This window comes from Microplitis mediator, chromosome 7 (genome assembly GCF_029852145.1).
Source record: "Microplitis mediator isolate UGA2020A chromosome 7, iyMicMedi2.1, whole genome shotgun sequence".
Taxonomy (NCBI): Eukaryota; Metazoa; Arthropoda; class Insecta; order Hymenoptera; family Braconidae; genus Microplitis; species Microplitis mediator.
The window spans coordinates 25,062,017-25,086,214 of NC_079975.1; the positions used below are offsets into that span (position 1 = coordinate 25,062,017).

The following is a 24,198-nucleotide window of genomic DNA, read 5'->3' on the forward strand; positions in this document are numbered from 1 at the left end:
AAATTACAGTAATTACCGCAATTTACCGTAATTCGGATCTGCCAGGGTGTGCAATACTATACTGTAAAGTACCGCAGGCTCGCCCTAATTTTTCGGTAAATTGCCGTTCCGTTACCGTAAATTTACGGTAAAACATTATATTTTTGGCGTGAAATTACGCAAAGTACCTATTTTGTCGTAAAATCCCGTAAATTTTCCGAATGCCGTAAATTACGGAAAATTACCGTAAATTACGGTACTTACCATAATTTACCGCAATTCGGATCCGCTAGAGGACGATTAATTATAACATGCTTATAATATAAGTAGTTATTAAATATTAATATTAAAATTGTTTCACTTGTGAAAATTAATAAAATTACGACAAATTATGGAAACAATTTTGTAAAAAAAAAAAAACACATCCATATGTATTACAGCTAAAACTTAGAGATATTATTATTATTATTTGTTTTATTCTTGTTACCTATTACAAATAATTATTATTGACATTTACAATATTGTTGTAACAGTATCAATTATCAACCGAGATATTTTATCATTTATAACGGATAAATTAAATAATTATTTTATATTTTGAACAATGAGTATATTATTATTACTATTATTATTATAATTATCGTTAGAATCTGCAATTAATATGTATATCTTAAAATTTGTTAAATATGTAACATTGAACCTGATAAATAAAAAAGGCGATATCATCTATCATTAAAAATATAATTTAATAGAGAAAAGATTTTTGCGGTAAAATGCCGTAATTTAGATAAATCACGACAAATTACGGTAAAATCCCGCAAACTACAGTAAATTACCGTAATTTGGATCCGCTAGGGTGGCCCAGCACTGGGGAACCTAGCTTTGGCACACCTATATTGGCCCATGCTTGGCTCAAGATTTGATACTCACTCCTGGCCGTTACAATGATTACCCGGGCTTGGGCCAAGACTGGCAATGAAGCATGGGTCAGGTTTGGCAACCAAGCATGGGCCAGGTTTGGCAACCAAGCATGGACCAGGTTTGGCGACCAAGCATGGGTCAGGTTTGGCAACCAAGCATGGGTCAGGTCAAGCAACCAGGACTGGCCCTGTGTTATCATTCCAGACTTCTACCAAGGCTGGGTCAAGGTTGGCTTACAACCTTGGCCCGATTCTACATACTTGGGCCAAGCGTGGGCCCGTCGTACTTTCCTCTCCGGAAATTCCATTAATAATCCCGCGCAAACTATTTATAGTTTAACGGCGGATTGATGAAAATCATCTCGTTTGAGTAAAAATATACAAAGTCCCGCTTTTAGGCCTTACTATTTGAGTGATGATATTGAAAATGCTCTATATACTTATTTAAAAATTTTATTCATTAACAGTAAAAACGATCGATTTAATCAGTAGAAGCATCAAATAAGACAAAGCGTTCAAAAATTGTACCTATTTTTAATATTAAATATAATAAATAAACTATAATCTCTAATGTACTTAAAGTAACGTCAATAATTGAGGCTTTTATCATACCCTATGATTTGAAGTATCTACACAATTTCAAAAAATTTGAAATACTTTTAATTTCTATAAATTTTCCTCAAGCTTCACATTTTTTTCCACAAGCATGACAATTAATTTAAAGATTTTCAAAATATGAACTTGTGCGACAATTCTTAAAGATAAAATTCATAAAAAAATTCAAATCATAAATTTAAAAATCTCGTTAAAATTGAATCTATTGATACATGACTAAGTTTTCTTACTCTATTTCGAAATCTAAATCAACAATAATTCAAATATTTATTACTTGTGGCAATTAACTTTTTTCGTAAATCTTACAATATTTTAATGAAGAATATTTTCATTGTTCATTAAATCGAGTAAGTACCGACTAAGTACGTTATAATCATTTTTATAAAATTTTTCTTATGATCAATCTTTTAACCTATTGATAGTGTTTTCAAAATCAGAAAGTGAATGATTCAAAAATGATATCCATGATGTACCTTTGGCTTCTACGAATGCTGTGATGTAGCCAACAGGTTTGAGACTTTCGTAATTACCATCTCGGAAATTTTGAAACTATAAAAAATATAAATAATAAATCACTTTAAAGTTAAAAAAATTTATCAATTTATTGATAGTGCAGAAGAATTTGATGCCCAGCTCGTACTTTTCAAATATTTAGATATTTTTTTTCTAATGCATACAATCATAAAAAATAATCTCTTAGAAATTAGATTTTCGAAAATCGAACCGAAACCAATAACTTCCCGAATTTTAAAAAATTTCCAATTTTCTTAGCGGGAAGTTAAAAAAAAAGTTTCTTAGTTCAAAAAAATATTATTGGGCGAAGGAAATAATTTTTAAGTCGAGTTATTCTTTTTTGTGACAGACACTTGAAATGTACGACATTTAGCGCCTATAGCTGGCAGCTAAAAATATTAGATAAGTTACAGCTGGTAAAAAAGATACCTAATCGTTCTCATAGTGACGTCATCATCGGATCAAAAAATATTTTTTGGTTACATGTGCGATAGCAAACGACCAAAAAATATCGAAGTAACTCAACGAGCCATCTTGTGACAAAATTTATCATCATTTTAATTCGTACACTTATCGACATCTCTCTAATTTTCAACAAATACTCAAAAAAATTTTATCAAATTAATAAACGCGGGCTTATAACCTGCCATTTAGTACATTTCAAATATCTGTCACAAAAACTAATGTATTTATCTAGTACAATCGAGCCTAAGACGCTCGTGTATTGCGATCGTGCAAGAACTGTAGAGGCAGCACTTTCGTCGAAATTAGAGCGCCCTAGTGTTAAATAAAAAAAGTATGGCGATGTACGCATTGTAGTAAACAGTATTAGTTTTTTATAAAAACAAAAAATTAGGTTTTTACCGATTAAAAATAATCGGGTTAGAGGTCAAAACGATAAAAAAGGATCAACATTATTTGAATCTGGTCATATTCTAAATATAATAGAAACCGAAGATTTAAATTAGCAATCAGTTATAACCTGCAATTGTCGCCTAAACCAGTGTTTCCAATATTACAATCATCGTAAGTATTTTTGACGTTTGATTTGAAGGTTATCCACACGGTCTTCAGTGAACTTTAGGGGAAACGATAAAATTTCACCTGTATATTATTTTTATACGGCATATTTGAACAGTCGCAAACACAACGCGATACTTTTGATAAAGATATCTCGAAAATTTATTTTATTTAAAAAAAAAGTAACTAAAGACACTGATAATGCTAAACTAATACTGTTAACCATCAATTTGTTTGTAATTTTTCTCAGCAGATGGCGTAAAGGTCAACTTTCTCAATCCCTCGCTTTCGGCTCAGGCACCAATCTTCACACTCGCACTCGATAGATAAACTACTATTTTTTTGTGCAGTGATTAATAAAAATGTAACTTTTAAACTCACATCAATAAGATCCTTATTGTTAGTAAACCCGCTACCTACTGAACTAACAAATGCTCTGAGTACCGGATACGACCTTCGGAATTTTTTCAATATTTCTGCCCAATTTTTTTGTACAAAATTAAATGCCACCTGAGCAGATACTGGATGATCATCAAATGCACGAAGAATAATTATAGCATCCTGTGCTTCGATTAAGTCTCCTCTAACAATTTCATTTAAAACTCTAAAAAAAATTATTTTATACTTAAATATGTATATAATTAAAATGGATTTTCACAAGTATACTACAGCTATAATTTTAGGCTATTCTGGTTGTAGCCAATCTTGTAAGCTGATTATGTAACAGTGAATTAATGAACTTGTTTAACTTAAAACAGAAACAAACTTTTAACTTACGCTTGTAAGATCCAAGGTACTTGGAAGCAAGCCAAAGACGACAAGAATGAATTTCTGTCAGTATCACGTTTTGTGATGTTACCTAATTTCTCACGCCACCATTCCCAACCCAGCTGATCTTCAAGCTTAGCAAAAGTACAGAGAAGTGTCTCACGCAGATATGAAGGCACTCTGGAAGTTTTAATAACAAAATTAATATTTGTCCCCATCTATTGTAAATATTCTTTAGTATAAGTAATTACTTAAATCTTACTCATATTTTAATTCTAAAGAATTTGAGTCTTTGAAATGCTGATAACTATTCTTTGCCCATTCAACATGAGCAGGGTTCTCAAATGTTGAACCTAGTTGATGTGCAATCAAAGTCATTCTACTTCCCTTAGTAACTTGTGAGCCCACTCCATCAAATAAATTTGACGTTAATTTCCTCATAAATTTCTATAATTTAATTTATAAGCTTTTATATGATATTACAAATTAATTATGATTAACAAATAAGATATTAACATTTCTGGCAGTTGTAACAAAAGGTCTTATTATAAGCATCGATATTGTGCTATAAACAAAAATATACCATAAAAAAATAGAAGGGGATGGTAATCCGTAGAAATTCATATAGGAAAGTATGGGTACTTGGTCTTCTGTATGAAAAATCCACGGAAGAATCTATATAGGAATCTACACGGAAAAATCGCCCGGGTCAAAAAATTAGATCTGTTTTAAAATAAATGATAAATTCAAATATTTTTTCTTGAATTTAAGTTTATAAATCGTATATATTTTATATAAGAATTTAATCTGTTTTTGCCCGTACTATTCCTTATCCAGGCCAATATCAGACTTATTCTCGTATGATATTTAGTCTGTTTTAAACCATGATTAGACAACTAAATTCGACCGAATTAAAAATTTTAATTCTGTTATATTCGGTCAAATTCTGCAAAACAGAATTCAACTGAATTGAAAATTTGAATTTGAATTAAATAGAATAAAACCGATTTAAAAATTTTAAATTCGTTTTAATTCAGTTTAATTCGGATTCAGAACCAGAAATTGGAGAATTACTTTCGAATTAATCAGAATTAAACCGAATAGAATTATTCAAATTCGTTTTAATTTGGACAAATTCTGATTTTCCTGCCGAATTAGACAAAATTCATTTTTAGGTTAGGTACCGAATTAACAGAATTTATCTGAATTAAATAGAATTAAAAATTCAATTCTGTTAAATTTGATCGAATTCAGTTGTTTAATCAGGGAATCGCGTTCAGACTAAAAACAGGATTTTTGATTATAATTCATGGTCTGGGTTCAATCGTTTTTAAGGACAAAAACAGACTTTATTTGCTATAATTTTTAGTCTGTTTTTAATCGCTTTTAGATCAAAAACAGGACTTTTTACAAATATAAATAATAATAATAATAATAATAATATAGGTTCATAAATTTGTTTTAATTTTCTTGATATTTGAAACATGCTAATGCGCTTCCGTAATAAGATGTCACAAGAATTTTGATGGTTTCTAATGCCAAAATATTTTCGATTTTATCCAGTAAATAAGGAAAATTTCTTGACATTTTAAGAGTTATTTTATTACTTTCATTCAATACTATAAATATTCAGTCAAGACAACTAAAACATAAAGCTGTCAAACTTTCATTAACTGGCGACATTTTTGAACAAAAGACACTAAATAAATAGTAAACAAAACATAATCAATTCTGTAACTTAATATATTTTCATAAATATTGCCCATAAATAAAAATATTACGTCCACGATTTAATCTAGTTTAGTCCTTTCAAATTTTCAGAACCAAAATTTTTGAAAGTTCAAGAATTAATCTAGTTTTGTCTGTCCCGTAACGAAATTGTTTTTTAAAACAACAGATCAAAAACAGCTTAAAATTTTTATAAAAGATCAAAAACAGATCAAATAGTCCAATTAGACTAAAATCAGATCAAATTTCTCGACCCGGGCATATATACTCTTCAGGGCCGGGTTTAAACTTAATGCCGCCCCTGGGCACCGGAAAAAATCCGCCCCAATACTGGAATTTTACTTAAACTAATAATTCATATATTTAATTTTTCAAAATTTTGCCGCCCTAAAAAATTTGCCGCCCTGGGCACTTGCCCCGACTGCCCCTAGTGTAAATCCACCTCTGATACTCTTGTAAAGTTCAACGACCCTGATTTCAAAAAAATAAACATCTCCGGTTCTTGAATGCCGAGTTTATCTTCCAGTGGCGCCCTCATTAATTCAACAATTAAAAGGGGTGACCAGATTTGACGAGTTTAAGAATACTCTGTTATTTGAGCTGATATATTTTTTATCATTTCATTGATTACGATATTTTTTTATGAATAAATTAAGAAGAAAAAAAACTAAACAAATATATCCTTACTTGATAGTGGGGATAAACTGGAGTATCATATAAAACAAGATCTAGTTTAATCGCGTGACGCATGAGTGCGGTCCATGGCTCCGGTTGGCTTTCATTCTTCAAATAATTGATAACGTTAAAGGCAGTAGAATAAGACGTAGATCCCACAAAAGCTAAACTTAAAACATCGTCGACCAAAGAAGCTTTTACCGAGGAAGGAAATATCGAGGGATTGTTTTCTAAAGCATTTGCTATCAATTCCCAATTCTTACTATCGTAGTTTACTCTAAAGTATCCTGCAAATTTATAAGTCGAGCTATTATTTTTTTATAAACTTTTTAGTTTTCATAATATAAATATATATGCATATATATAAAATGTAAGATTACCTAAAGAATTAACATTAAAAATTACCCACGATTCTTCATCTCCTTCTACTCCTACATTATTCAATGTCATTTCTTTTTCATCGGGTTTCATCCAAGTGAATGATGGAGATGTCCAATTTTTATCAATTGTTATCCATGTCAATGGTATATGCCAAGGTTTTTGATCATCTAATGTACGATTATCAAACCTAAAACGACTCTAAACAAAATTATTTATTTTTTATTTCTCGTATTTTATTTTATTTTTTTTAAGGGGCACTAGTGTAATCGCCTGAATAACAGATAATTTTTGGAAATTTTTTAAAAGAAAACTACTGTATGGAATTTTTTAATATATCAAGGGTATATTTGTAGATATATAATGAATATAAGATAAAATTTTTAGACCAAAAAATTCAAAATTTAGCGAGTTATTCACAACCTCCCAACGCTCCAAAAAAAAAAAAAAAGTTCCCCCACTGCAGTGATAGCGACCTTCACAGTGCATGAATTAAAAAAAACTAAAAAGTCTATCAAACTAGAAGGTATTTTTCGTACCATGACCCTCGGGCTAAGAAAAAAATTTAAATTTAACAAAATGGTGAAGTTTTTAAACAAAATTTCAAATTTTGAGCGAAAATTCGACGATTTTTGGCCTGCGAAAATTACATTTTTGATTTGATCGGAAGAATGGAGGTGCAGGGTACGTGGAAATATATATAAAAGAAGCGGGAATTTGAATCAAATCGATCGGATAATTTGTCTTCGAGTTATAACTGAAGCAATTTTGAAAAAAGTATTTTCGAGAACCGATAAGAGGCTGCTCTTCAAATGGCTGTAACTCAAAAAAAACTATTCGAGATATGCACTGGAAATTTTAGTAGGGGAGAGGGGGGCAGAGTGGGCCCCTCAAGGAAAATAATTATAATATCATTAATTTTTTTTACGCGTTTACTTCTTTTTAGACCCTTGATACTTATTTTTATTTCATTATGCTGCGTCCATTAAAATTGAAAAATCGAAAATTAGGGGCAAAGTGGGCCCTCCAAAAAATTTCGGATTTGATATTTTTTATTCTTTACACGTGTGATATTTGCAAATAACGCGTTCCAAATGCCAAAAGGGCGTATAACTTTTATACGCCCTTTTGGCTTTGCAAAGCCAAAAGGGGTTATATTTTTTTTTTTGTGCCAATCGTTTTGAAAACATGTTCTAAGCCTAAAAATGAAAAAAAAAAATTTCCAAAGCCAAAAGGGCGTATGTCTCAAGCTTGGCTTTAGGGAATTGAAAATTTAGTGATCTAAAGCCAAAAAGGCGTATAATTTTTTTTGGTAGTAGTCGACTTTTAATTGTATTTAAAGTTTAAAAATAAGATTGATTATTTCAAATTTAAAATATTTTATTATTAAACTAGTAAAACTAGAAACAAATTATATTTAATTTAACATTTTATAAAGATAATAATTAAAATTTTTCAAAATTAAAAGAGAAGAGAAACAACTTATATTTAATTATAATTTTTAAAAAATTTATTTGTTCACTTGATAATACGGAATTTCTATTCGAAATTTCGAAAAATTTTGATTTTTTTTTTATACGCCCTTTTGGCTTTAGACCGAAAATTTCCTATATCTTAAGATACGCCCTTTTGGCGTTAGTACGTCAAAAAATTTTTTTTTGCAGATCTTTACGTTTCGAGCGATTCTAAAAAGAATGGCAAAAAAAAATTTTTTTATACGCCCTTTTGGCATGGAACCCTATCTAACTGCTGTAATACGCCCTTTTGGCATTTGGCACGCGATAACTATAAAACAATTGTGTTTTAATAATATAAAAGTCATTTTAATAGACTGCTGCGATATTTTTTGAAGTTTTGAAAATTTTAAGGGGCCTACTCTGCCCCCAGGGGCCCACTTTGCCCCCTCCTTCCCTATATTATATTTAATGGTATAAACTATCGAGATATGCAAAAAATTGATTTTTTCAAAATTTCACACTAGTGGTCCCCCTTAATTTACAAAAATTTCCATCATTATTTGTAATGAAATGAAATTTATTTTATACTTGAGTAATTTTAGCAGTCGCTGTTTTATAATCACGTTTAATTGATACCACTGGATATCCATGACTATTTATCCATGATTCCATGAAATCGACAAGATTGACTTGTTGTGGATGATGATTTGATTCATTTGTCATTGCTTCGAGGAATGAACTCACGTCAGCATTTCCATTGGACCTAATAACATTGACACATATTTTATTTTAAATTACTGTCCTTGAAATAACGAGAGGAAATAAGTTATCAGAGGAATTTAAATTGACTATATAAACAGGATGTATAATAATGTTTTATTTTTTTTTTCTTCATTCATTATTATTTTAATTTTCTTTTTTTAAGAGTACCCACCACCGTGAAACGAACTTCCTGTAGCCAGTCCTAGAGTCATTTTGCCTCAACACGCCATGCAACATATGTAAGAGACATGCACCTACGAGCAAGCAGTTAAAATATGGCTAGGATATTTTTAGTTATTAAATTATTGTAATTTACAATTATAATAATTATTTTATTTTTACCTCGATGATATAATTGCTCTGGATGAAAAGCTTCTAAATAAGCTGGATTTACTTTGGATTTTAATGATTGTGATACACTGTAACCGTCTGCTTCAAAAGCTTCCAATTGAACGTCTAATAAAAATGTCGTGTGATTAAAAGCTGGGTCTATCTAAAAAATTATCATATTTATTTTATTTATTTAGTTTTCGATGGATCAAATAAGGGAGACATATTTTTAACTACACTGAAAAAAAAATCAGTCTAGGCCTGTTTTACTTTTCTGTATTCTAACCCGTAAAACCCGAGTATCACATGATTTTTTTTGAAAACCCAGGATTCAATTGTTCAAAGGCAATTGTTTAAAAAATCTTTTTTCAGGGGTCAGATATTTTTATTTAATTATTTTGACCGATTTCCAAACGAAAGTTTTTCTTATGAAATTTCACTAAACTCGATAGTTTTTGAGCTATGAATTTTTGAAAATCGAGTGAGCACTGCTCCCGTGTAAAAAAAATTCGTTCCAAAAAGATTCCAAAAGAGTTCCGCATGTGGAACTTCTAAACATAAGACAGATTAGAACTTTTTTGGAACGTTAGTAATTTTGATGGTAAAAAAAAAGTTTTTATGAGCGAATTTAGAGTCAAATAAGGACGTTCTTGGAAAGTTTTTGGAATTTTATATGGACATTTTAAAAAAGTTCCATAATCACCACTTTTGACATTTTTCGGAAGCTAAAAAAGACGTTCCAAAAACATTCAAAAATAGTCCAAAAATCGTTACTTTACAACCTGTTATAGAACTAAAATAGACATTCCAAAAACATTCCAAAAAAGTTCCAGAATCACCACTTTTGACTTTTTTATGGACTAAAAAAGGCATTCCAAAATCACTAATTTTGCATCTTTTGTAGACTAAAGACGTTCTAAAAACATTCCAAAATAGTTCAAAAATCACTACTTTTGAATTTTTTATAGAACTAAAAAAAACGTCCATAAAATTCCAAAAACTTTCAAGAACGTCCTTTTTTGACTCTAAATTCGCTCATAAAAACTTTTTTTTTACCATCAAAATTACTAACGTTCCAAAAAAGTTCTAATCTGTCTCATGTTTAGAAGTTCCACATGCGGAACTTTTTTGGAATCTTTTTTGAACGAATTTTTTTTACATGGGCTATTTAAAAATTACATTACCGATTTATTTCAAACTTGGTACACACGTTCTACGTATAAAATACCCCCCCCCCCTCCCCCAACGTTGTTTTAGAATTTTTTTTTACATCAAGAAGGTTTTCCAGCTGCAAAACGGCGCAAATTTTTGTAAAAAATAGCAGTTTTTACTTTACATGACCATTAAAAAATGAAAAAAAATAATTAGGGAACGTTGGGGGGAGGTTTTAATAATGCTTTAACTAAATTTCAACGGTTTTTTATTTCAGATAATTTCCAGCTGAGATACACTGCTCACCGCAAATCATCTTTTTTTAAAGACGTTTTGGGAAAAGCTCCGTCACCGGCTTGTTTGCGGATACTTTTCCATAAAAAAATTACCTAATGTTGTTGAATATATACTTAATAATGTTCAAAAAGTTTTGATAAATTAGCTCAATCCATACGCCTAAAAAAAATTCATAAAAACAGCGTTTTTTTCACGATTTGACCCGACCCCCCCCCCCGTTAAGACGCTATTTTAATAAATTTTCGTAGTTCTAGAAACTTACTTTTTTTCTCAGCGTAGAATTTTTATTTGAATAAAATGATGGTAATTTTGTAAAATACAAGAAAATTTATTACTAATAGTAGAAAATATATATATATATATATATATATATATATATATATATATATATATATATATATATATATATATATATATATATATATATATATATATATATATATATATATATATATATATATATATATAAATTACCTTTGTAACCAAATAATGTTGAAGATCAATCAATGAACTCTCCAAAATCCAAACGTCAGTCCAGTTTTGAGAATTGACTAATCCCCCGAGCCATTGTCGACCTATCAATCGAATCAGCGTTTTCAGTGTCTCATATCTAGTCACTCCAGGCGATGTATCACTCACATTAAAGAGATTTTGCCTATAATTATTAATTAAATATTTTACTGTCAATCAAAATTTTTGAACATGCAAAACAATTGAATCATTTTTTGTTTTACGTGATAGAAATTAATCCAGGAGTTCCTGAATTGTCAGCAAATGGAACACTAACAATATCTAACTTCGCCATAGGAAACTTCATGGAAAATAATTCTTCAAAATTTTTCACTACATGACTAATCATTTTTTGTAAATAAGTTGGTTTTAAATTCACTCCTAGTTCAGTCCAGAAGTTAACTGGAATTGGTGGTTCACTAACATTGACATTTCCGGCTGATAATAAATGACCTTGGATTAATGCCACACTATGAGGAGAAAGAAGTGGAGTCTCTTCAAATGTATCAATGACCCAATTATCTGGTCTAAAAATAAAGTTCTCATTAAAATATACTTCTATACATGTGTGTATAAATGAAGCTGAGGTAAAATAGAGAACATAAATTATTAGTATCAAAAGCGAATTTCGAATTTTTTTAAAACTATATATGATAAAATTTCATTATAAATTTTCCTCATTTTATTTATCTTTCGACTTAAAATTAACTGTTTTGATCATTAGGTATTTTTTTTTTACTAACAATATTTTGAATACTTGGAAACTGTACTAATTTATACACGAAAAAAAAACAGGTAATTTTACTATGCTAACATAAGAATAATTCTTACGTATGTCAAATTTTGAAAGAGATAATTAACTTATTTTCTTAGAAATATAATTTTTTTAAGACAAAGTTGATTTAAACCTGAAAGTTAGCGACATGAAATTAATAGTTGATAAAAAAATGTAATTTACTAGATATACGTTTTACGGTGACACGCTTAGATATCCGTGAACAAAAGATCCGCGACAAAATATCCATCAGACAAAATATACGCGGACAAAAAATCTGTAGACAAATTATCCGTAAAAAAATTCAATTGATTAAATATTTGTCAATAAAAATTCGATTGATCAAATATATATAGGGGAGGGTGGGCAGAGCGGCCCCCCTGAAATTTTGACCAAAAAAAAAAGTTTTTTTTTTTTCGACTAATTACTATAAATCCGATATGTTTGCGCATGTTTACCCCTACGCATGACATTTGGGACAAAATGGACAAGCCCAAAATTTTGAAAAAGTGATTTTTTCATATTTTTATCGTCAAATTAAAAAAAAATTATTATAATTCCACATTTCTAGCCCTACGCATAACACCTGGGGCAAAATGGACCAGCCGAAACTTCCGAAAAAATTAATTTTTCATATTTTTCGGCCGTTTCTCTACGTAAGAGGCAATTTTGGTCACTAAAAATTTATAAAAATTAAATTTTTTTTTTAGTTGATAAATTTTTGAAATAAAGTAAAATTATAGAATTGATTTTTTTTTTTATTAAATAACAATTAGTAATTAAGGTAATCGAGAGTGAACGATTTTTTACGCTTTAAAAAATTTTTTTCGAGTAATATAAAACCAAAAATAGTTGTCAAGAGAAAGAAATACATTCTTAATGATGAAAACAATTAAAAAAAAAAAAAAACGAATAAAAAATTTTTTTTTATCACTTTTTGAAGGGGGGCCGCTCTGCCCCACAAAAAAAAAAAATTTTTCAGAATTTTGGCAAAATGTCCATAAATTTGTTCGAAATAGGACAAAAGTAAAGTGATCTTATGGTTGAAAGCCACAAAAAATAATAATTGGCTTAGGGGGGCCGCTCTGCCCCACCCTCCCCTATTTTATTAATTGAAAGTTAATTTTTCAAAATTATACATTTCGACTAATAAATATGACGTCTAAAATAAATTTGAATATCATTAATCTTAAATTCATCAATAAAATTGAGAAAAAAATCAAATAAATATGAGTAATTTTCCCTTAAATTAAACTTGGAGAAAATTATTCATTCTTTTTGAATCGCCTTATTTTCTGTAAGTCTCAATTTTACCCTGCCTTCGATGACTTTAAACATCACCAATTTTTTTTCACTTATTATTTGTTTTCTTACATGCTGGCATTAAATTTAACTGGAGTATTAGAAAGTAAAGTCATTCCAATTGGATGAGCAACTGAGAGAGTGAATCGTGCTTTTAGTCTTACGTCATCAAAGAGTGGAAAAAGCCGACGAGCATTAATAGGCTTCAATCTACTAGCCATTAGCCATCTTAACATAAAAATAAAATAATTATTAAAACAATAATTAATCATTTAAATTAAGTCTATCAAATGAAACAATAAACTAAATGATTACCGATCATTAATTTCATCACTGAAATTAGCGACAAGTACTGTCCGATTGTCAGTGCGGGCTTCATAGATAATTTCCAGGGAATAGTTTCCGGACTTGATGGCCGAGGTTGGGATAATAGTGAGGATATCGTGCTCTTCATCAACGTCACTTTTAGAGATATTGATCTCTTCAATAGCCAGTTTAGAATCGTTTGAAGCATTTAGGATTGAAGTTGTATTAGTAAATAAACTTTCAGGTGCTTCTGATGTAAATGAGCTATTTGATATGCTCGAAAAATTACTTTGAGAATTAGATTCATTATCAAGAGATCGTACGTTTCGTACAGAGTTCAAAGAGGGTTTTTGATCAGGTTGGATTAACCCAGCAGTCTGAATGGAATCCACTGAAGATTAAAAAAATCGTCATTATTAATATTTTAGAATAAATTAACATTTAGTTCCGTGTATGTAAAGTCGCTTGGATAAATAGACAGACTGATTTTATCTAAATTAAATGACTGAAGACACACTATTCTTATTTAAAAATTTGATTCGTAATCATACGTTGAAAATAGCAAATAACTGATCATAATTTATTTTAACATGAATTTTTTGTAACAAAATATCAATTTGCTAAGATGATTTATGAAAGGATCTTTTAAAAGAATAATCATTTTAAATTTATTATATTTTGTACTAAATAAATCTACCCGGGTCAAAAATAAAACTTGATTCAGGCTCGCTTCACCTTATTTTCTTTTGAAGTTATCTATTTGCCGACGATTTTCCGATAAGATCTCGACTTTTTCGATTTAAATTAAATTTTTTTAAACTTTTTGAACTTTTTTCATCTTAGTTTGAACTTATTTCAACTTATTTGTATTTTTTGGTCTTAGTTTGAACTTATTCGTCTTTACTTCGAGCACGATAGTCATTCACCTTAGTTTTGACTTTTTCGCCTTGTAATTTAAGTCGAATAAGTCTAAATCGAGTTAATTTCGACTTGATTTAAACTTTTTCGTTTTAAATCGTGACTAAGTAAGCCAGTTAAGTCTAAACCAATGCGAAAACTCAATGTATTTTATATCTGCGTAAAAAAAAGTCGAGTATGTCTTGTAAAAAACGGCTTCAAATTTCAACTTGGTAAACCAAGTCTAAATCAAGTTTTATTTTTGACCCGGGTATTGAGTTTTGCGACAATTAGAATAATTTCTCGTAATAGATCAAGTCGAGACTAAATATTCTACTGGAAATTTCCCGCCCGAAAGATAAATTTACACGAAAAAAAGTTCTAAGTAAATTTATACTAAATACATATCACTGATACTGATATTAATTTTATATGTATATGCCCTATCAAAAAAATCTATGTGGGATTGCATGGAAACCCATAAGAATCCATACAGAAAACCCTGATTAAACAAAACGATCCACTCAATGATGAATGTATATCTATATTAGGGTGGCCCAAAAAAACCGACTATTTTTTTTTCTTGAGTCTCTTATGAAAATTTGTTAGTTCAAGATGTTTTAAGAAGCCTCTCCAAATATCAGCTCGGTAAAAAATTTTCAAGAGGTCGCTCACGAATTTCGAAAATATCAAAAATGATCAAAATTTGGATTTTTTTTGTTCTAAATTTCTTTTTTCTCGTGTCAGCTATAGTTTATATTTATGAAATCATGACTACGCTAAAAATTTCAGCCCAAAATTAAAATATTCAAACGTCGCTCAAGAATTTTTAATGTTTCCGAGTATTGTCTCTTGGATGTTTTCGAGCGACCCTTGAATGTTAATTATAAAGTTTCTCAATTTTTTTATCATCAATTTGTATCATACTGAATGAAAATACACCCGAGAAATATAAATAATAAGTTATTTACATACTTTTTTATTTTTTAATTCAATTTTTAGGTTTTTTTGCTTATTCAAAACTTACCCAATTTTATTATTTAAGACTGTCCTGTATATTTCCGGTTATGCAAAAGTTATATTTGAGTGAAATGACAATAATTGAGTTATAAAAAAATACAAAAACTAATTCAAAGTATTAGTTACATATTATCACTTAATATTCAAAATTCTTGAGCGCCGTTTAAATATTTAAATATTGGGCTGAAATTTTCAGCATAGTCATCATTTTATAGATATAAAATATTGTTGCCACGAGGAAGAAAAAATTTAGAAACAAAAAATCCGAATTCCAATCATTTTTAATATTTTCAAAATTCGTGAGCGACCTCTTGAAAATTTTTTATAGATCTGATTTTCGGAGTGGCCTCTTAAAACATCTTAAACCAACAAATTTTCATACGAGACTCGAAAAAAAAAAATAGTTGGTTTTTTTGAGCCACCCTAATCTATATAGTATTAAAAGTAAATCATTTTGAATAGTTTCTTTTAATCAGGGAAGTATGGATTTATGTAAGAATCCATACTCTCTAAAAACGAATTAGTGAAAATCACGTGACAATCACTAATTGGCAGTGAATAGTTACTTATGGCCAGTGAAAATTACACCACTATTTGAATCAGTGACATACTTTTCACTAGTAATCAGTGAATAGTCACTACTTTCACTATTTCGAATTTAAGAAAGTATATGGCGGTTGAAATACTTGTGAAGGCATTTATATATTCTAAAGTTCTAAGAGAAGATGAACCTGTAGTATTAGTAGCGTTCAAAACTGTTTGATTTATATCCGTAGTTGAAACTGTTGAACTTGTAGAGTTCGTAGATTCATTTGGATTTATTGTTCGTTCTGATTCCACTCTTTCTTTATTTTTATCAAGAGACCACATCCTTATCTTAGTAATGTTCATGTGTTTTGCATTCAAGACAATGTGCTTCAGATCCATAGTTCCATTGTACCGAAACTCTATAATGACTTGGCCCTGAACTCGGGAAACTTCATTATCTTCAACAATCGGCGTCAATTTTACGAGATACCTCGAGGGAAATACGGATGTCGAGAGAGAATACTTTTCAGCATCCGGTGGCTCTGAACCTTCATCTTCAGATATCAATGCCGTTGTATCAAATATCTTGAAAATAAATAAATAATAATAATATACAAAAAATGTGTATCAATGCATACATATTTAATAATTTTTTTTAATTAATAAAAAAGTTAATTAAATAATAATATCAGTCAAATAATTATTTTTTAATGAAAAAAAATTTTTTCTTTTGCACACCTCAATCGCGAAAGCGTTAGGTGTGCTTTACTGTCACTCTCTCACTCTCGGCCCTTTCACTGACTTTAAATCCTCTCTAGTTTCTTTATAGTACACCAAAGTTGTTAATGATATATGCCATTTTAAAGGAAATTTATTAAGGAACATTTTTCAATGCAATCCTTATTTGATTAATGATGTGATTAATTAAAAAAAAATGATTTAGTCCGAAGCCCTCAGTGCGTCAATTGTGGTGTTCGGACTCGTCTAAACACGATAACTTTCGAAAAACAAGACTTATCGACTTAGTTTTTTTTTTATTATCTGTGTATTTCTGATCACAAGAACCCTTTCAAAAATTACTATCTGAATCCTTTTTGTTTTGGTGTAATTAATAAAAAACGTGAAAACTGATTCTTCGTTAAAAATTTAGCTGCTATTTTTACTGTTGTTATTATTTTTTTCATTGTTTCTCTCTATCAACTACTGGTGGCAGCACTAGCGTATCAATATGTTTGAAAAAAAATGCGACATTTAAGACAAAACAAGGCGGGATATTTAGAAAAAAATGTTAGTAAAAAAATATTAAACTGAAAATAAGAAATAAAAATAAAAAAATCAAATTGATAATTTGTAAGTTGAATAAAAGTTCATAATAAAAAAAAATATATTAATATTATATAATAATAAAAGTAATGATTAAAAATAAATTGAGCGATTGAGGTGTGCACTTTTGGATTTTCCAACATTCATAAATTTATTATTATTTTTTTTTTTAAATTAAAAAAACACCTTTTTACGTGGAAATGCTCCTGCATAAGCTCCAACAAATCCAACAGCCACGAGCAAAAGGAAGATAGATGTGATAACAATAGCAAGTTTTCTGTGTGATAAAAAAAATCCTCCTTCTCGTTGATACTCAATGCCATTCATTCCTGGCTCACTTGTCATAAATTCATGACGATTACTTGAAAATTGCGCCATATTATCAGCTAAAATAATTAGTAAAATTATAAAAGTGAAACCAGAAAAAATATTTTTTTAATTACCAGATTTATTTTTATTTTATTTTACTTCTTAAACTTTTTTTGTGAAAATTTTTTAGTAAATTAAGTTGTTTTTTTTTTTTTTTTTTTTTTTTTTTATTTGAATGTTTATAAGAATTAACCCAAATATATTCGCGAGATATACTGAGGGTCAGTTAATCACGTTTCACAATAAAATATCTCAACGTCTAAAGTCACACTAAAAGTATAGCAACCGTGACCGAGTCTTGCGTGAGAATTTGCATTGTCTTTGTGTTGGATAATATTACAAAAATGCAGACTATAAAGTAATTATAGGCCACGTGGTTTAATTGGCCATCAATTATTATCAAATAGTAGACTTATGAATAGGCTAATAGTAATTTGCTTTCAGTAAAATAAATATTTATTTTATTATTCCTAATTATTTATTTTAATTTATGTTAATATTCAAAATAATTATGATCCATTTTTTTGAAAAACTGAATTTTAAAATTTATTTAATTTGAGTTGTTAGAGAAAAAACGATTCATAGGTAATCCGAGGCCAAATGATACATCATCATGGAGAAATAATTTTTCTTTTAACTTCCCGCGAAGAAAATTGAAAATTTTCAAAAAAAGGAAGTTTTTGGTTTTGGTTCAATTTTTGTTAACCGATTTTTCAACAGATTTCGACGTTTTAAAGTCTTGTAAGAACCGGATGAAAAAAGTTTTTATACAATTGTATAAAATTATATACAAATTTGATAGAAAAAATGGCCCGATCCAATTGTATACAATCTGTATAGAAATTGTATACAATTTTATACAAATTATATACAATTCTATATAATTATATACGATTCTATATAATTGTAATTATATTGAATTGTATATAATTATATAGAATCGTATATAATTATATGAAATTGTATACAATTTCTATACAGATTGTATACAATTGGATCGGGCCATTTTTTCTATCCAATTTATATATAATTCATATATAATACATATATAATTTTATACAATTGTACAAAATCTTTTTTCATCGGGAAGGTATCTTAAGTATTTAAAGATGGACGTGTGTATGTGTGTGTCTAAATTTATTTATTGCACGATATTTTTGAAACGAACAAACCAATTTTTGAAACGAACCGACGATCAAAAATTTTTCTTTTTTGGTGGCTTTTTTCATTTATCTTAATGACAAATAAATATATTCGGTGTAACTAAATATGACAGTTGGTTCAAATAATTGTATAATTTGACTGAAAAATATCATTTAGGGGAAAGGGGGGAGAGTGGGCCCCTTAAGAAAAATAATTATAATATCATTAATTTTTTGTCGCGTTTACTTCTTTTTAGACCCTTGATACTTATTTTTACTTCATTATGTTGCGTCCATTAAAAATTAAAAATTGAAAATTAGGGGCAAAGTGGGTCCTCCAAAAAATTTCGGATTTGATATTTTTTATTCTTTACACGTGTGATATTTGCAAATACCCGATGAAAAAAGATTTTATACAATTATATATAGACTATATATAATTATATATAGACTGTATATAATTATATACCGACCATATATAATTGGATAGAAAAAATGGCCCGATCCAATTGTACACAATTTGTATAGAAATTGTATACAATTCAATATAATTATATACAATTCTATATATTGTAATTATATAGAATTGTATATAACTATATAGAATTGTATATAATTTGTATAAAATTGTATATAATTATATAGACTTGTATACAATTTGTATAGAATTGTACACAATTTTTATACAGTTGTATACAATTGGATCGGGCCATTTTTTGTATATAATTTTATACAATTGTATAAAATCTTTTTTCATCGGGTGGCGCATAGAAAATTTTGAGAGGCCCACTTTGCCCCTTTTTTTTGAAGTTTTGAAAATTTTACGGGGCCTACTCTACCCCCAGGGGCCCACTTTACCCCCTCCACCCCTATTTGTGGTAAGTAAATGATATATTTGTGGTAATATTAAATTTGTAACGAATAACGACAAATTTGGCGATACTTAACATATATTTGAAGCACATGGCCTACCTAACACTTATGTGCAGCAATTGGATCATTTCTTTATCACAAATAAATCATTTATTTCGCGCAATTAAGTTGCTCAAACATACTATATATTTCTCACAATTAAATATTTATTTGGCCATATTCAAATATACGATATCTTTGATTCAAATAAATCTTAGTCGGCTCAAATAAATCTTATTTTCAGTGTAGGTTCTTGTTGCATAACTAGTAAGCCGCTTGATCGATTCGCCTCGAATTGCGATCAAAGCTAAGTTTTTAAAAGTAATTTTGATTTCCGCGAAACACGTGCAATTCGGTCGAGTAGTTCCAAAGATATCGTCGCGGAAAAATTACTTTTTGAGATTATTTACCGGATCTAAAAGAGAATAGCACAAATTTATCACTACAAAGCTATGCAACTGATATTAAATATCTAAAAAAAAATCCAGTCTTTAATATTTAAGATATTTTATTTTAATTAAAATTAAACAAAAAGAAACGAAACTATGGAGGAAAATAAACCACTGAAGAAAAAAAAATTTAGCTCTGAGGACAACGGGATACAATTTGCAGATCATTATCCGTGAATAGATTGCAAAAGCGCTAGTGTAGATGATATAATCTTAATTACGTTTATAATTTTCGTCTTTTAAGTATTTAAAATTAGATTCTTATCTTAATTATATTTCTTTGCTTAATTTATAATTCTTAACAATAATTTAATACTCTTACTTTTAGTGAAAATGAACTTCTAGATATTTATGTATATAATAATAATTATCCAAATACACTCGATTTATATAAATCTTCATTTATTCGTTAATTTAAGTATCGAAGTAGACTTTAATTGTTTTAGAAAAAAGGTTATAATTTAAAGCAAGCAAAATTTTGTTTTATTTTATGGCAATGACACTTTTTAACTTCCTGCTAAAAAAAATGGAAATTTTCAAAAATTCGGGGTTATTGGTTTCGGTTCGATTTTCGAAAATCGAATTTCTAAGAGATCGTGACGTTTTACGGTTCTAAGGAGCTATTCTGACTAATTTCAAGATGATGTCCGAGTGTATGTATGTATGTATGTATGTACGTACGTATGTAAATATCTATAACTTTTGAACGGATGAACCGATTTCGAACGTCAAGGTGGCATTCGACGCGGCTTGTCAATATCTAAAAGCTGAGAAAAATTAAGCTTGATCGGTAGAGCTCGTTCAGAGATATTCCAAAAATAAAATTTTTTCAAAAATGTTTTTTTTGGATAACTTGTAATGTGCTCGATGGATTAATTCCAAAATGAACTGGGCTCTAAAACTTTATAAGCCCCGTCAAATGCCACCTCAATCATCAAAATCGGTTCATTCGTTCAAGAGAAACCGTTGTCGAAAGAATTAAAAAAAAATTTTTTTCTTAGTATTTTTGAAATTTCTCAAAAACGACTAGATAAATCGATTCTAAAATCTGATCAGCTTTAGAACTCAATAAAACACGTCGATTTCCACCTCAACCGTCTCAATCGGTCAATTCGTTTGAGAAATATCGTTGAAGAAAAAATGGTAAAAAACGTTTTTTTCGAAAACAACGGCATACAAAAGTATTTTCGAGCTCGAAGAGCTCAACAATGTATTCACAATAATGTTTTCGAGCTCACGGAGCTCGAAAATAGCGAGAAGTTTTAGGGCTGGCCCGCAGGGTCAAACGATAGACCGATTTTTACCTAGAGTTTTATTTTATTTTTTCTCTACAATTTAAAACAGTGACAAATAATTTGAGAATTTAATTTTTATTTATTAATAACTCTAGCCGCATTATCCGTCATGATCAACTTTCCCCACCCGGTTCCACATATAAATATTAAATTTAAAAAACAAAATTTTTTAAAAATACGATTAAAATTTCAAAAATCAATGAAAATACTTTAAAGAAAAATTCAATTAGTCGAAATAAATCATTTAAAATATGCAGAGTAAACACAATTTGATTTTTTTCATTACTATAAAAAAACTTGAATAAAAAATGATTCGATGACAAAATAAAAGTTTAAAAATTTAATGCCTCACATTTTCGAAAAATTTTATGATAATCCATCGAGGGTAAAGAAGGCATCATTTTTCCAACTAATTAACAATTTTCCGTCACACATAATAATTACGAAAACTATTTAAAAAAAAAACTTCAGAATTAATTGTACAATAAAAAAATTTAATTAAAAAGACAGGCGCAAATAAAATAATTAATAGTTTTGTTTTTCTTTGATAACTAGAGAACTATACAATCACACAATCGAACTCTGTTCTATCGAGTTCACAGTTGTTATATTAAACTGGGTTATCCGAGACTGTTTGTATGTTTATAACCCTTGCAATTATAATTGTCGTGTATAATCGTCGTCCCGTACCTAGTCACCCACAATTCCGATAAATTTCGTCATAGTCAATATAATAAGAAAGAACAAATGCAAAGTCGATTCATATATATAAATATATATGTATCAATACATGATCAATCGATTTTAATAAATCCAAATTTAACTACACAATTTTTTTATCATTTTTTACTTCGTCTTGTTTTAATCTCGATCCTCATTAAAAGTTTTAGTGAAGTAAAAAAAAAAAAAAAAAACCAGCCGAATTTTTATTTTCACAGTTTAGTAATAATTTAAGAGTTTTAGTTTACGAAGTAAAATACTCACAATTACGTCTACCAAAAGACTCCCACGTATTTACTGACCCACGTCTCATTGTTTAAATAAAAATAAAAAATAAATATTAGTTTAACGAAACAAAGTTTATATTAATAATAACAATTAAAAACAATTTTATTATTTTTTAGTTTAACTTTTTATTATTACGATTATTAATATTGTTCTGGTTATTGTTATTGTTGTAGTAACACAGTAAAAAAGATTTAAAGAGAAAACAATATGTTATAAGACTTCTTAACGCAATTCCGAACAGGTAAAGTGCAATTAGTCTGTGTATTCCACCTGCGATTGGAATACGCGGATGTGATTCGCTAGTCGATCGGTAACTCCCCACCAGTATTTATTTCATACTTACTTAAACTTGTATATAATATTACATGTGACGCTTGATTTTTATTTAAAAAACGGTATATGTATGACTAAACTAATTATCTAGCTAACAAACTTACCGACTAACTGATTATCTTTTATTCATTTATTTATAAGTTTTTTACATGAGATTTTTCATCGCAGTTCGATCGATGCTTGCATCAATAATTATTCCAGTTACCGATCAACAGCTAAGTGATTAACGAGTTTTAATAATAATTTAAGACGGTTAATTCATTAATTAATATGTCGTCGAAATAAAAATTAATAAATAATTAAAATTTTTCAATGTAAAAAAATTAAAATTTATTATCAAGTTAAAATATTCGATAAAAATTTTTTTATTACTTTTAAAAATTAAAATTGTCTTGTACGATGGCAATTTAATGAAAATTATTGACACAGTTGTCATGTATTTTAAATATGCGAATTAAATTTGTTTACTTAGTGAAGACGGAAGAATGTCAGTCTCTTGTAAAAAAAAAAAATTAACACGATTTTTTATTATGTAAAAAATAAATCACATTAATTATTTTTATTATTCAGTTATATAAAATATAATATTATTTAAATGATAAGTAAAATATATTTTTATGGATCTAACTGAAGTATAAATTTTTTTTATTATTGATAATATTTTTACGCATTTTAGTTTTGTTAAGATTCTAAAAATATTTATAACCGACAACTGAACTTATCACCTACAGATGCAGACAACGTCTCTATTGTCTGAACATATGATCTGTAATAAAAAAAATAATAATAATAATCTATATTATTAAGGGGGTATTCTGGTGTAGAGGCATGAATTTCAGGTTATTTTTGAAGTGCCGTAAAAAAAAGGCAATTAATATTTTTACTATACATTTTTTCATAAATTATTTATTAACATTTCAAGAATACAAAAAAAAATTTTTTAAAAATGAAGTGGGGGTCTCAAAAAATTGGCACGTGATCATACCCACGATTCTAACCCTCCTAGTAATCAAAAACAAAAAAAAAAAAAGATTATTAATCTAGAGTAATGTCGCAATGTCTGGAACTACGGAAAAGTTGAAAAAAAAATGTTTCACAAAATGGAGAATGCCTGAAAAAAAAAAGAATTTTTGTACCACTTTTTTTGACTTTTTCGAATTTTTTAAAAATAGTAAAAATTGAAATTTGGGGGTGAGGATAGTTCTAGATATAGAGAAGTCTATAAAGAAGACTCTCAAAACATTTGAGGTTAATCGGTCCAGTAGAACTTGAGAAATCGTGGGTATCGTTTTGAAAAAGACAGTTTCGAGAAAATCGCGTTTAAAGTTTCGCGAAATATGGATTCAGGTAGACGGAGAATCTCTAATGTCTTTTGTTCGATTAGTTCTGGCCGAGCCAGTTTGAATGCCGCGTCAAAAAAATACCTATGTCTCCA

General features: G+C 28.8%; 1 protein-coding gene across 4 annotated transcripts; it reads right to left on the reverse strand.

Annotated features, from left to right (window-relative positions):
* Nucleotides 1-387: 387 nt before the first annotated feature.
* On the reverse strand, nt 388-22,752 carry LOC130672518 (thyrotropin-releasing hormone-degrading ectoenzyme-like). 4 transcript variants are annotated; one of them, XM_057477169.1, is made up of 16 exons: nt 22,407-22,752; nt 17,442-17,641; nt 16,136-16,517; nt 13,497-13,878; nt 13,254-13,409; nt 11,329-11,631; nt 11,069-11,249; nt 9,158-9,308; nt 8,988-9,069; nt 8,642-8,816; nt 6,599-6,797; nt 6,231-6,505; nt 4,078-4,262; nt 3,825-3,995; nt 3,429-3,651; nt 388-2,063 (listed from the first exon to the last, which is right to left on the reverse strand). In XM_057477169.1, exons 1-16 carry the CDS (start codon nt 22,453-22,455, stop codon nt 1,914-1,916), a joined length of 3,264 nt encoding a protein of 1,087 aa, XP_057333152.1. In that variant the 5' UTR covers nt 22,456-22,752; the 3' UTR covers nt 388-1,913. The 4 variants fall into 4 exon arrangements, with proteins under 4 accessions (XP_057333152.1, XP_057333154.1, XP_057333156.1 ...); XM_057477171.1 differs by lacking the exon at nt 22,407-22,752 and adding an exon at nt 21,775-21,876; XM_057477173.1 differs by lacking the exon at nt 22,407-22,752 and adding an exon at nt 17,818-17,886.
* Between the last annotated feature and the right edge of the window lie 1,446 nt (nt 22,753-24,198).